At 62.8% G+C, this 11,858-nt stretch overlaps 2 protein-coding genes across 5 annotated transcripts; both read left to right on the plus strand.

The window, feature by feature from the left end:
- Positions 1–28: 28 nt before the first annotated feature.
- On the plus strand, positions 29–6,757 carry LOC146751123 (uncharacterized). Its single transcript, XM_085535526.1, has 6 exons — positions 29–288; positions 501–610; positions 1,042–1,193; positions 2,079–2,212; positions 2,774–2,989; positions 3,952–6,757. Exons 1-6 carry the CDS (start codon positions 223–225, stop codon positions 5,863–5,865), a joined length of 2,592 nt encoding a protein of 863 aa, XP_085391652.1. The 5' UTR covers positions 29–222; the 3' UTR covers positions 5,866–6,757.
- Positions 6,758–6,876: 119 nt separating this feature from the next.
- On the plus strand, positions 6,877–11,757 carry LOC146751124 (actin nucleation-promoting factor WAS-like). 4 transcript variants are annotated; one of them, XM_085535527.1, is made up of 12 exons: positions 6,877–7,259; positions 7,678–7,824; positions 8,636–8,722; positions 9,545–9,641; positions 9,717–9,755; positions 9,851–9,901; positions 10,086–10,248; positions 10,379–10,421; positions 10,497–10,650; positions 10,755–11,071; positions 11,290–11,401; positions 11,508–11,757. In XM_085535527.1, exons 1-12 carry the CDS (start codon positions 6,972–6,974, stop codon positions 11,555–11,557), a joined length of 1,548 nt encoding a protein of 515 aa, XP_085391653.1. In that variant the 5' UTR covers positions 6,877–6,971; the 3' UTR covers positions 11,558–11,757. The 4 variants fall into 4 exon arrangements, with proteins under 4 accessions (XP_085391653.1, XP_085391655.1, XP_085391654.1 ...); XM_085535529.1 differs by lacking the exon at positions 9,851–9,901; XM_085535528.1 differs by lacking the exon at positions 9,717–9,755.
- Positions 11,758–11,858: the final 101 nt, after the last annotated feature.

The raw sequence follows: 11,858 nt of genomic DNA on the forward strand, positions 1-11,858 counted from the left end.
TACGTCGTACGCTCCTTGTGACGTCACTTCCGGGCGGTGACCCGGATGTTGTTGCGGCCGCGGCGGCCGCAGGAAGGGGACGCGCTGAGCGCCGCGCTCCGGTCGGAACCGAACGGACCCAACGGAACCAACGGCACCGAACGGCACCGAGCTCCGGGGGAACGGCGCCCTGACGTCATCGCGGTGACGTAAACCCCCCCCCCTTCCCACCCGTCCGTGTCCATGGCGGCCCCGGGGGGCGGGGCCTGCGGGGACGAGGAGTGCGAGGTTGTGCGCGTGCGCGTCCAGGTGAGGGCGGGGCTACGGGCCGGGCGGGGTCACGTGACGGCGCGAGCCAATGGGGGGCGGCGCGGTGGGGGAGCGGTCACGTGACGGCGCAAGCCAATGGGTGGCGAGCTCGGGACGACGGGGCGGCGTCTCCATGGCAACGCGGCCCGGCGGTGTCTCCATGGCAACGCGGCCTAGCGCTGCCTGAGGCCCCGCCGCCATTTTGTGCTTAGAAAACCGAAGGGCCGCAGCCCCCCGAGTTCCGTTCGTTTGCCGTGGACCCGCAGATCACGTCGCTGGATGTTCTGCAGCACATCCTGGCACGAGCCTTCGACCTGCAGGGGTGAGCACGGCCCTTCAGACCACCTCATATCAGGCCTGAGGCCTGACCCATTATCCCACCTCATATCGGGGCTGGGCTGAGGCCTGACCCGTTATCCCACCTCATATTAGGCCTGGGTTGAGGCCTGACCTGTTACCCCACCTCATATCGGGCCTGTATTGAGGCCTGACCCTTTATCCCACCTCATATCAGGCCTAGGATGGGGTCTGACCCGTTATCCCACCTTATATGGGGCCTGGGTTGGGGCCTGACCCTTTATCCCACCTCATATTGGGGCTGCATTGAGGCCTGACCCTTTATCCCACCTCATATTAGGGCTGCATTGAGGCCTGACCCTTTATCCCACCTCATATCGGGCCTGTATTGAGGCCTGACCCTTTATCCCACCTCATATTGGGGCTGCATTGAGTCCTGTCGTTCTGTACCCACAGGAGGAGGAACTTTGCCCTCAGTTTTGCAGCCCGTGACGCTCAGGGCCGGGAGAACTTTGTGCCGCTGCTCAGTGATGGGGACCTGGCAGCCGCCTTCACCAGCGCCCGGCCCGCGCTGCGACTGCGCCTGGACGTGAGACCGGCAACGGACTGTGAGCAACTGGGGGGGGGTACAAGGAGACCCCCATGGACAGCCCCATAGAGAGCCCCATATTCACATTGATGGTCCATATCCCCCCATCTTTGGGTTGGGGGCACATTGAGAGCCCCATATTCACATTGATAGTGCCACCCCCCACGTTTAGACCTGGGGGGTTGGGAGTCCATTGAGAGCCCCAAATTCACACTGATGGTCCATATCCCCCCCATGTTTAGACCCAGGGCGTTGGGGGTCCATTGGGAGCCCCATATTCACACTGATGTTGCCCCCCCGCATGTTTAGGCCGGGGGTTGGGGGCACATTGAGATCCCCATATTCACACTGATGGTCCATATCCCCCCCATCTTTAGGCCCAGGGGGTTGAGGGTCCATTGGGAGCCCCATATTCACACTGATGGTGCCCCCCATGTTTAGGCCCGGGGGGTTGGGGGTCCATTGAGAGCCCCATATTCACACTGATGGTGCCACCCCCCATCTATAGGCCCAGGGGGTTGGGGGTCCATTGGGAGCCCCATATTCACACTGATGGTGCCCCCCATCTTTAGCCCGGGGGGTTGGGGGTCCATTGAGAGCCCCATATTCACACTGCTGTTGCCCCCCCCCATCTATAGGCCCAGGGGGTTGGGGGTCCATTGGGAGCCCCAAATTCACACTGACGTTGCCCCCCCACCATGTTTAGGCCCAGGGGGTTGGGGGCACATTGAGAGCCCCATATTCACACTGATGTTGCCCCCCCGCATGTTTAGGCCCGGGGGGTTGGGGGTCCATTGAGAGCCCCATATTCACACTGCTGTTGCCCCCCCCCATCTTTAAGCCTGGGGGGTTGGGGGTCCATTGAGAGCCCCATATTCACACTGACGTTGCCCCCCATCTTTAGGCTCGCTGCTGGAGGACTGGGACATCATCAGCCCCCGTGAGGTGGCAGCAGCTGAGCCCCCCCCGCCCCCCCCGGCCGAGCGCCGTTCCCTGCTGGCAGCTGCTGTGCCCTTCACGCAGGCGCTGTGGGCTCAGGTGGGCACCGTTCTGCTCCTTATCCCCCTTCCTTTGCTCCTCAGTCCCTTCCTATCACCCCCTTGTGCCCCCCTGTTTATTGCCAGCACTTACGGTGTTTTTTTGCCCCCGTTTCCGACATTCCCTTTTGCTTTCTAACTCCCTCAGCGCTGCTTTACTAACTATTGGGCCTCGTAGTGCTTCCAATGTCCCATTGGGGCTCCTGGTTTATCTCCAATCCTCTGTATTCCCAGCACCTCTCCCTATTGCCCCACAGTCTCCTCCCCATGCCCCAGTCCCTTTAGTCTGCTCATAATCCCTTTGTAGCACCATAAACCTCCCTCAGTCTCCCCCCCATCCCCTCCCTGTACCCCAATCTCTCCATTCTGTTCCTAGTTCCCTTTTAGCACCACAAACATCTCTCAGTATTTCTTTAGTCTTCTCCTGATGCTTTTTATTCCCCGCTACATCCCTGATAGTCACCCATAGTCACCCAGTCGCCCCCCAGCCCCCATCTCCTGTTCATAGACCCCCTCCCCACCATCTCCCAGTCCCTCCCAGTGCCACCAGTTCCCCTTGTAGGTGGGCCGGACGTTGGCGCGGGCGCAGGCAGCTCTGGTCTGGTCTGACAGCACCTCCCAGACCCCCACGTCGCCTCCATCCACCCCCCCACCTCCCTGTGCCCCATTGAGCGACGCCGACCTGCGCTCCTACCTGGGCCCCGGTGGGCGCCTGCTGCGGCCGCACGACCTCCGCCTGCACGTCTACCATGGCGGCGTGGAGCCCGGGCTGCGCAAGGTGAGTCATTTCATACATCCCTTGGCCCCAAATCCGTGTTCTTTTGCCCCAGTTCTTTGTTGTTCCCCCTCCCCACAAAGTGGTGTGGGCTCAGAGCCATCTCACCCACCCTTTGTGTCCCCAAATCCACGTTTTTTTGCCCCAGTTCTTTGTTGTTCCTTCCCCAAAAGGTGGTGTGGGTTCAGAACCATTTCACACCTATTTTGTCCCCAAATCTGCATTATTTGCCCTCATTTCTTGTTGCTCCCTCCCTACAAGTTGGTGCGGGCTCAGAACCTCCTCACCCACCCTTTGTGTCCCCAAATCCACGTTCTTTGCCCTCGTTTCTTGCTGCTCCCCCCCCAAGGTGGTGTGGGTTCAGAGCCATTTCACACCTCCCTTGACCCCAAATCCGTGTTTCTCACCCTAATTTCTTGCTGCTCCCCCCCCAAGGTGGTGTGGGCTCAGAGTACCACCTCACCCACCCTTCATGTCCCCAAATCTGTGTTGTTTGCCCTTATTTCTTGTCACTCCCCCCCGACAAGGCGGTGTGGGCTCAGAGCCTCCTCACCCACCCTTTGTGTCCCCAAATCCACGTTCTTTGCCCTCATTTCTTGCTGCTCCCTCCCCACAAGGTGGTGTGGGTTCAGAGCCATTTCACACCTCCCTTGACCCCAAATCCATGTTTCTCACCCTAATTTCTTGCTGCTCCCCCCCCCAAGGTGCTGTGGGCTCAGAGTACCGCCTCACCCCCCCTTCATGTCCCCAAATCCGTGTTTCTCACCCTAATTTCTTGCTGCTCCCCCCCCAAGGTGCTGTGGGCTCAGAGTACCACCTCACCCACCCTTCATGTCCCCAAATCCGTGTTTCTCACCCTAATTTCTTGCTGCTCCCCCCCCAAGGTGGTGTGGGCTCAGAGTAACGCCTCACCCCCCCTTCATGTCCCCAAATCCATGTTTTTCACCCTAATTTCTTGCTTCAAGGTGGTGTGGCGTTACCTGCTGAACGTGTTCCCCGCGGGGCTGTCTGGACAGGAGCGCCTGGCCCACCTGCGCCGTAAGGCCGACGAATACACAGCACTGAAATCCCTGCTGGCCTCACGGGCCGCCCCGGCAGAGCTGGCCTTGGTGGCGGCCGCCGTGCGCAAGGACGTGGTGCGCACCGACCGCGGACACCCCTATTTCGGGGGTCCCGAGGAGGGACACCCCCATCTGGCCGCACTACAGGCCTTGCTCACCACCTTCGCCTTGGGCCACCCGCGTCTCTCCTACTGCCAGGGTATGTCGGATGTGGCTGCGCCGCTGCTGGCCGTGCTGGATGATGAAGCTCAGGCCTTTCTCTGCTTCTGCTCCTTAATGCGGCGCTTGGGGCCGCGGTTCCGCCCGGGGGGCCGCGGTTTGGCCCGGGCTTTCTCTCATTTGAGACGACTTCTGCGCCGCGCGGATCCGCCATTTTGGGCCTTCCTGGCCGCCCGCGGCGCCCACGACCTGCTGTTCTGTTACCGCTGGCTGCTGCTGGAGCTGAAGCGTGAGTTTGCCTTCGAGGATGCACTGAGAGTGTTGGAGATCACATGGAGCTCGCTGCCCCCCGCCCCACCGCCGCCCCCCGAGGGGATCCCGCTGCTGGGAGCGCCCCTGGGGGCACGACGGGGGCTGAGCGAGAGGAGGGGGATGCGGCCTCGGCCTCCGCGGCGCCGCAGGGAGAAGAGGGGAGGGGGCGGCCAGGAGGGTCCCGGTGGATCTGAGGATAAAAACGATGGACGAGAAGACCCCAAAATCAACAGGGAAGGTTCTGATGTCACAAAGAAGATGAGGGATGTTTCCACCCCGGAGGAGATCAGTGTCCAACCCAGGAAGGAGCACGAGAAGCACAAAATGAGCTCAACGGACCCCAAAGGCTGCAGAGGAGGCTCTGAAAGCCTCGAAGACGTCGGCACAAAGAGCAAATGTGAAGGTCTGAGCGTCTCCAAGATGGGGCAGACCCCAAAGGAGGACGCGGGGAACAACAGTGGGGATGGTGGAGACACCAGGGAGATGAATAGGAAGGGCAGAGCGGGAGCAAGGAGCTCCAGCATCCAACAAGAAGCTTGTGAGGAGCCCAGAGAGGTCGGTGGGGATCTCAAAGAGGATGGTGGAGGTCCCATAAAGCTCCTCAAAGATGATAAAACCCCCAAAGAGATCAATGGGGAACATAAAGGAGGTGCCAAATGGGTCAGTAAGGACCCCAGCGCTGCCAAAGAGTTTGGTGAAGACCCCAAAGAGGCCAGTAATGATCCCAAAGACATCAGTAATGACCGCAAAGAGGTCATAAGGAGCCCTAAAGACGTCAGGGAAGACCTCAAAGAGTTCGGCCAAGGCCCCAAAGAGGTCAGTGAAGGTCCCATAGAGATCAGTGAAGACCCCAAACCGGTCAGTGAAGACCCCAAACCGGTCGCTGAAGGCCCCATTGCTGCTGGGGGGCTTGGAGAAGACCCCACAGGCGATGACCCCACAGACCCTACAGCTGCGGATCCCACCGTGCCCAACGCAGCCCTACAGGACCCGTGGGCAGGAGGTTGGGCCTGGGAGGACTCGTGGTCCTCCTCCTCGTCCTCCTCCTCCTCCTCTTCCTCGGAGGACGAAGATCTGGGTGTTGAAGATGACGGGGCCCCGCTGCCGCCGCCGGCAGAGCTGGGCCAGGGGAATCCGTTCCTGCTGTTCGTGTGCCTGGCCATGCTGCTGGAGCAGCGCGAGGCCGTGATGGCGCGGGCCGGGGACTACAACGAGGTGGCCATGCACTTCGACCGCCTGGTCCGCAGGCACCAGCTGCCCCGAGTCCTGCGTCGAGCCAAGGGGCTCTTTGCACGTTACTTGGAGGGCTGGGGGGGGGCGGCTCCGGGCAGCCCCACACATGGGTAGGGGGGACCCTATGGGGGGGGTTGGGGGGTGGGGGGGAATCCCATGGGGGATGCGGGATGATGAATTGATGTGGGACAATGTAAAGACCACGAGGTTAATATGGCAACCCCGTATAGACCCAATGGGGAGCTGCAGAGCAAGGTGGGACCCCATGAAGACCCCCATGGAGATGTGGATTCATATGGGGCCCTCATTCTCCATGGGGACCCTATAGACCCCCTGGGGATGCAGAGGCCTCCCCACATCCCCCCACATCCCTATGGAGTGGCCACAGAGCCCAGCGTCGCCCAGTGCCTCCCAGTATAAAGCACTTGGACCTGTATGGACCAGGACCTGTATGGGCCAGGACCTGTATGGACCAGGACCTGTATGGACCATGACCTGTATGGGCCAGGACCTGTATGGGCCAGGACCTGTATGGACCAGGACCTGTATGGACCATGACCTGTATGGGCCAGGACCTGTACGGACCAGGACCTGTACGGACCAGGACCTGTATGGACCAGGACCTGTATGGGCCAGGACCTTTATGGGCCAGGACCTGTATGGGCCAGGACCTGTACAGACCAGGACCTGTATGGACCAGGACCTGTATGGACCGGTACTGCTTCCCAACTGGGAAATCCATCCGCGTGGCCTTGTGTCGTCCCATAAGGACCAGTACAGACCAGTACAGCGTCGTGCTCGGGATCTTCTCACCTGCGTGGCCTTGTGTCTTCCCAGTAAGGACCAGTACAGACCAGTGGGGTCTCATCACATCCGTGAGTTCTCCCACTATGGACCAGTGCATCCCAGTCCCTGTCCCCAGGTGCCTCTTCCCCCCCCTCCCCTTATTTATTGACCCCCTCCCGCTATGGGGCACCGATGGCACAAATAAAGCTGAGGCCTGGCAGCTGTGGGCTGTGCTTTGTAGTGGGGACCAGGGGGCTCCTGTATGGACCGGGGGTGGGAGGGGACTTCAGCGTGAACCCCTCCCAGTACAAATGGGATGGTGGTGGGGGTCCCGCTCCATACAGGGTGGGGGAAGGAGCTCCCAGTACAGCTCCAGCACAGACTGGGAAGGGGTTATGGGTCGTGGTGGTTGATGTGGGGTAGGAAGGGGGGAGATGTGGGCACGGGGGGAAGTGGGGCCCCACTCTGCGCCTCCCAGTTCCTCCCAGTGGCCCCAGTTCCCCTCCCAGGCCGGAGGTGACGTCCCTGGGGGTGCTTCCGCATGGGACAGGCCCCATAGAGCACCCAGGAAAAGGGCTGGGGGGGTCCCAGGCATTTGGGGGGGGTCCAAGATGAGCCGGGGGGGGCGGGGGGGCGTCCCTGCAGCTGAGAACGTTGGTTCAGTGCTGCTGCAGCAGCAGGAAAACATGGAACTGTTCGAGCTGCTGGGCCGGAAATGTGTGGTGAGGGGGTGGGGGGGCAGGGGGGGCCATGGGGGTCACATGGGGGGTAAAACGGTTCAATGGTGTTGGGAGTGGGGGGACTTATGGGGTCCTGGGGGCACTAAGGGGGTCCTGGCGGGGAGTAAGAGGGTCTTGGGGGGTTCTCTGGGTTCTTGGGGGGGTGTTAATGATGCTGAAGGGGATGTGGGGGGTCTCACGTGGAAATCATGGGGGGTGTTGGGGGTTTGGGGGGGGGGTGTTATGGGGGAGGTTATGGGGGAGGGTTATGGGGGGGGGGCTGTGGGGGGTGTTATGGGGGGGTGTTATGGGGGGGGGTTATTGGGGGGTGTTATGGGGGGTGTTATAGGGGGGTGTTATGGGGGGTGTTATGGGGGGGGGGTGCTGTGGGGTCTGCCATCCCCATCCATCCCCCCCACAGACGCTGGCGACGGCCGTGGTGCAGCTGCTGCTGGCGGAGCCGGGGGGGGGCGCGGGGGGGTCCTGGGCCAAGCGGGGCTGCGGCGTCGCCTGCCTGGTGAGGGACAGCACGCGGAGATCGTACTTCATACGGATCTATGGGATCAGGGTGAGTTGGGGGCTTCATTCAGCTCTATGGGATCAGGGTGAGTTGGGGGCTTCATTCAGCTCTATGGGATCAGGGTGAGTCGGGGGCTTCATTCAGCTCTATGGGATCAGGGTGAGTAGGGGGCTTCATTCAGCTCTATGGGATCACGGTGAGTAGGGGGCTTCATTCAGCTCTATGGGATCAGGGTGAGTTGGGGGCTTCATTCAGCTCTATGGGATCAGGGTGAGTTGGGGGCTTCATTCACATCTATGGGATCAGGGTGAGTTGGGGGCTTCATTCAGCTCTATGGGATCAGGGTGAGTTGGGGGCTTCATTCAGCTCTATGGGATCAGGGTGAGTTGGGGGCTTCATTCAGCTCTATGGGCTCAGGGTGAGTTGGGGGCTTCATTCAGCTCTATGGGCTCAGGGTGAGTTGGGGGCTTCATTCAGCTCTATGGGATCAGGGTGAGTTGGGGGCTTCATTCAGCTCTATGGGCTCAGGGTGAGTTGGGGTCTCCGGGGGGTGTGGGGGGGGCATTCAGACCCCGTGTGTGGGGCTGGCACTGATGGGGGGGGTCTTGTTTGAGGCCCACTGGGGGGCTGTGGGGGGGGGGTGTTTATGTGGGGCTGTTGGGGGGGGTGGGGGTGTTTATGGGGGCTGTGGGGTGGGGGTGTTTATGTGGGGCTGTTGGGGGGTGTTTATGGGGGCTGTTGGGGGGTGTTTATGGGGGCTGTTGGGGGGTGTTTATGGGGGCTGTGGGGGGGATGGGGGTGTTTATGGGGGGCTGTTGGGGGGTGTTTCTGGGGTCTGAGGCCTGTGTGTGCCCCCCAGGCCGGGTCCCTGCTGTGGGAGCAGGAGCTGCAGGCTCACATGGGCTACGGGGCAGCACGGCCGTTCTTCCACACCTTCAGCTGCCAGGTGAGGGGGGGGCTACGAGGGAGGGGGCGGGGATAAGGAAAGGTGGGCGGGGCCAACAGTGATGGGCGGGGCTAAGGAAAGGTGGGTGGAGTAAGGGTAAATGGGCGGGGCTAAGGATGGGTGGGCGGGGCTAAGGGTATGTGAGCGGGGCTAAGGAAAGGTGGGCGGGGCTAACAGGGGTGGGCGGAGCTAAGAGTATGTGGGGCGGGGCTAATGACAGGTGGGCGGGGCTACGGATGGGTGGGCGGGGCCAACAGTGGTGGGTGGAGCTAAGAGTATGTGGGGCGGGGCTAATGAAAGGTGGGCGGGACTAAGAGTGGTGGGCGGGGCTAAGGATAGGTGGGCGTGGCTGAGAGTGATGGGCGGGGCTAATGAAAGGTGGGCGGGGCTAAGGATGTATGGGCGTGGCTAACAGTGATGGGCGGGGCTAAGAGTATGTGGGCGGAGCTAATGGTAGGTGGGCGGGGCTAACAGTGATGGGCGGGGCTAAGAGTATGTAAGCGGGAGCAACAGTGGTGGGCGGGGCTAAAAGTGGTGGGTGTGGCCAGTAGATTGTGGGCGGGGCTACCGAGAAGTGGGCGGGGCTAACAGTGATTGGCGTGGCTAAGGATACGTGGGCGGGGCTAAGAGTAGTGGGCGGGGCCAATTGATTGTGGGCGTGGCTACTGAACAAAGGGCGGGTCTATGGGCTGTGGGCATGGCCAATGACGAGTGGGCGGGGCTAAGGGATTGTGGGCGGGGCTTAAGGCGTTAAGGCGTGGTCGGTGGGCGTGGCCTGCTGCCTGTGGGCGGGGCTAAAGCTCCAGGGGCGTGGCCTGGCAGGAGGGCCAGGCTGGGCTGAACTTTGCGGACGAGGCCGAGGCGGCCATCTTTGAGGAGAGGGTGCAGGAGAGGCTGCGGCGACGGCAGCAGCGAGTGGGTGAGTAAATGGGGGGGGGAGTAAATGGGGGGTTGGGGGTGTGCAGAGCCCCCCGCTCACCCCCCCTCCTCACAGACACCCGGCAGCTCCCACCCCCGCCGCCTCCTGGAGATGGTGAGTTCCACCCCCTGGGTTGGTTGGGGGGCACAGGTGGGTTGGGGAGCACATGGGGGGGGACATGGGGGTCACATTGATCCCCTCCAATGCAGAGCGTCGTGGGAGCCTTCCACGGCCCCCCCCGGCCCCTGTGGACAGCAGCGGTGAGTCCCTGCCCCATAGCGGGGGGTTCCTGCCCCATAGCGGAGGGTTCCTGCCCCATAGTGAGGGGTTTCCTGCCCCATAGCGGGGGGTTCCTGCCCCATAGCGGGGGGTTCCTGCCCCATTGGGCTCTTTTAACCCTTGGAGGGGCCCCCAAACCGACACCCCCCCCCGTTACACCCACAGCCCCATCGCTGCCGGCCGTGCCCATCGCCAACCCTGACATCACAGCATCCCGGTACCGAGGGCTGCCCAGCCCCACGGCAGGAAGCCCCACAGCGGGCAGCGAGCGCAAGAAAGGCCGCAAGAAAATCTCCAAGGCCGACATTGGGGCTCCTTCGGGCTTCAAGTGAGCGGGGGGGGGTCAATGTGGGGCTGATGGGTGACATATGGACACGTGGGACGGGGATGTGGGGCTGGGGGCGATGTGGGGCTGGGGGGGATGTGAGGCACCTCCTGAGCCCCCTCTGTCCCCCCAGGCACGTCGGCCACATCGGCTGGGACCCCGACAATGGCTTTGATGTACGTAAGGGCTGTGGGGAATGGGGGCTGTGAGGGGGCTGAGCACAGGGGTCCTATGGGGCCGTGTGGGTGCAGATGGCGGCGCTGGACCCCGACCTGCGGGCGCTGTTTGCTCGCGCTGGGATCAGCGAAGCGCAGCTGGCGGATGCTGAGACCTCCCGGCTCATCTACGACTTCATCGAGGGGCAGGGGGGGCTGCAGGCCGTCAAGGAGGAGATGAGGCGCCAGGGTGAGCGACCCAGACCCCCCCATAGAGCTCTATGGGGTCCCTGCAGACCCCCCCCTTACGCACCATTAACACCGCAATTAATTAATTAACGCCTCTCCTTGCAGCCCCCCAGGGCAGGGGGGGCACCCCGCCCCCTCCGCCTCCTCCGTCCGGACCCCCACGGTCTCGCACTGGGCCGCTGCCCCCCCCCCCACCATCCGGGGGTCCTCCGCCCCCTCCACGTGGGGGGCCCGGCCCGGCTCCCACCCCTCGGCCCGTGGCTCCGCCCCCTCCTCGAGGCTCCGCCCCCAGCTCCGTGGCTCCGCCCCCTCCGCCCCCACCACCGCCCCCCCCCAGCGGGAGCCCATCGGTGATGGGGGGGGTCAGCCCCGGGCGGGGGGCGCTCCTGGATCAGATCCGGCAGGGGGTGACGCTGAACAAGGTGGGGAGGGGGCTGAAAGAGGGGGGGGGGGGGCTGAATAAGGTGGGGGGGGCTGAACAAGGTGGGGGGGGCTGAACAAGGTGGGGAGGGGGCTGCGATGTCGGTACGGGTGGGTTGGGGGGGCTGAGGGGACCCCCCCCCCATTGCAATGGGTCGCTGTGAGCGCTGGGGGTTCCTGGGGGGCTCCGCTCTGACCCCCCCCCCCCTCCATCCCTCAGACCCCCGAAGCCCCCGAGGGCGGCGCTGGGGGGGGGGCAGCAGGAGCGGGGGGGCTGGTGGGCGCCCTGATGGACGTGATGCAGAAGCGGAGCCGCGTCATTCACTCCTCAGGTGAGACCCCCGACCCCCCCCCAGCCCCGTTACCCCCATTGGGGACCCCCCCAATATTAGGGACCCCCCGACCCTATTAGAGACCCTCACCCCCCCCCCCCCACAGACGAAGGAGCCGACGGCGACGAGGACGACGAGGACGAATGGGATGAATGAGGCTCAGTGGCGCCCCCTGGCGGCCAAAGCGAGTTGCGCCCCCGACCCCCATTGGAAACAAAGGGCGGCGGATTAACACGGCGCTGCCCGTTAATTAGAGCGTTAATGAGAGATTAATTAAGCGTCGTTAATTGGGGTTAATGGGCGGAAATGACGCGTCAAAGCGATAACGAGCGGCGATTAAAGGCGATTAATAGTGACGGCGGTTTGTGGGTTTATCGGGACAAGGAGCGCGGGCCCCGATTGGGGCGGTATTAAAACAGCGACAGGACCCGGAAAATGGGCTGAAAAACGCAAATTT

This window comes from Coturnix japonica, unplaced genomic scaffold, assembly GCF_054131305.1.
Source record: "Coturnix japonica strain WE unplaced genomic scaffold, WE-NBRP24 Scf130, whole genome shotgun sequence".
NCBI classification, from domain to species: domain Eukaryota; kingdom Metazoa; phylum Chordata; class Aves; order Galliformes; family Phasianidae; genus Coturnix; species Coturnix japonica.

Excerpts from the sequence above, each read along its gene's own strand:
- LOC146751123 (XM_085535526.1), top strand. The coding sequence starts at position 223 with ATGGCGGCCCCGGGGGGCGGGGCCTGCGGGGACGAGGAGTGCGAGGTT. Across the intron at positions 1,194-2,078 it reads CGTGAGACCGGCAACGGACT|GCTCGCTGCTGGAGGACTGG; the intron begins GTGAGCAACTGG and ends CCCCATCTTTAG. Across the intron at positions 2,213-2,773 it reads CGCAGGCGCTGTGGGCTCAG|GTGGGCCGGACGTTGGCGCG; the intron begins GTGGGCACCGTT and ends TTCCCCTTGTAG.
- LOC146751124 (XM_085535527.1), top strand. The coding sequence starts at position 6,972 with ATGTGGGCACGGGGGGAAGTGGGGCCCCACTCTGCGCCTCCCAGTTCC. Across the intron at positions 7,260-7,677 it reads TGCTGGGCCGGAAATGTGTG|ACGCTGGCGACGGCCGTGGT; the intron begins GTGAGGGGGTGG and ends TCCCCCCCACAG. Across the intron at positions 10,422-10,496 it reads ACCCCGACAATGGCTTTGAT|ATGGCGGCGCTGGACCCCGA; the intron begins GTACGTAAGGGC and ends GTGTGGGTGCAG.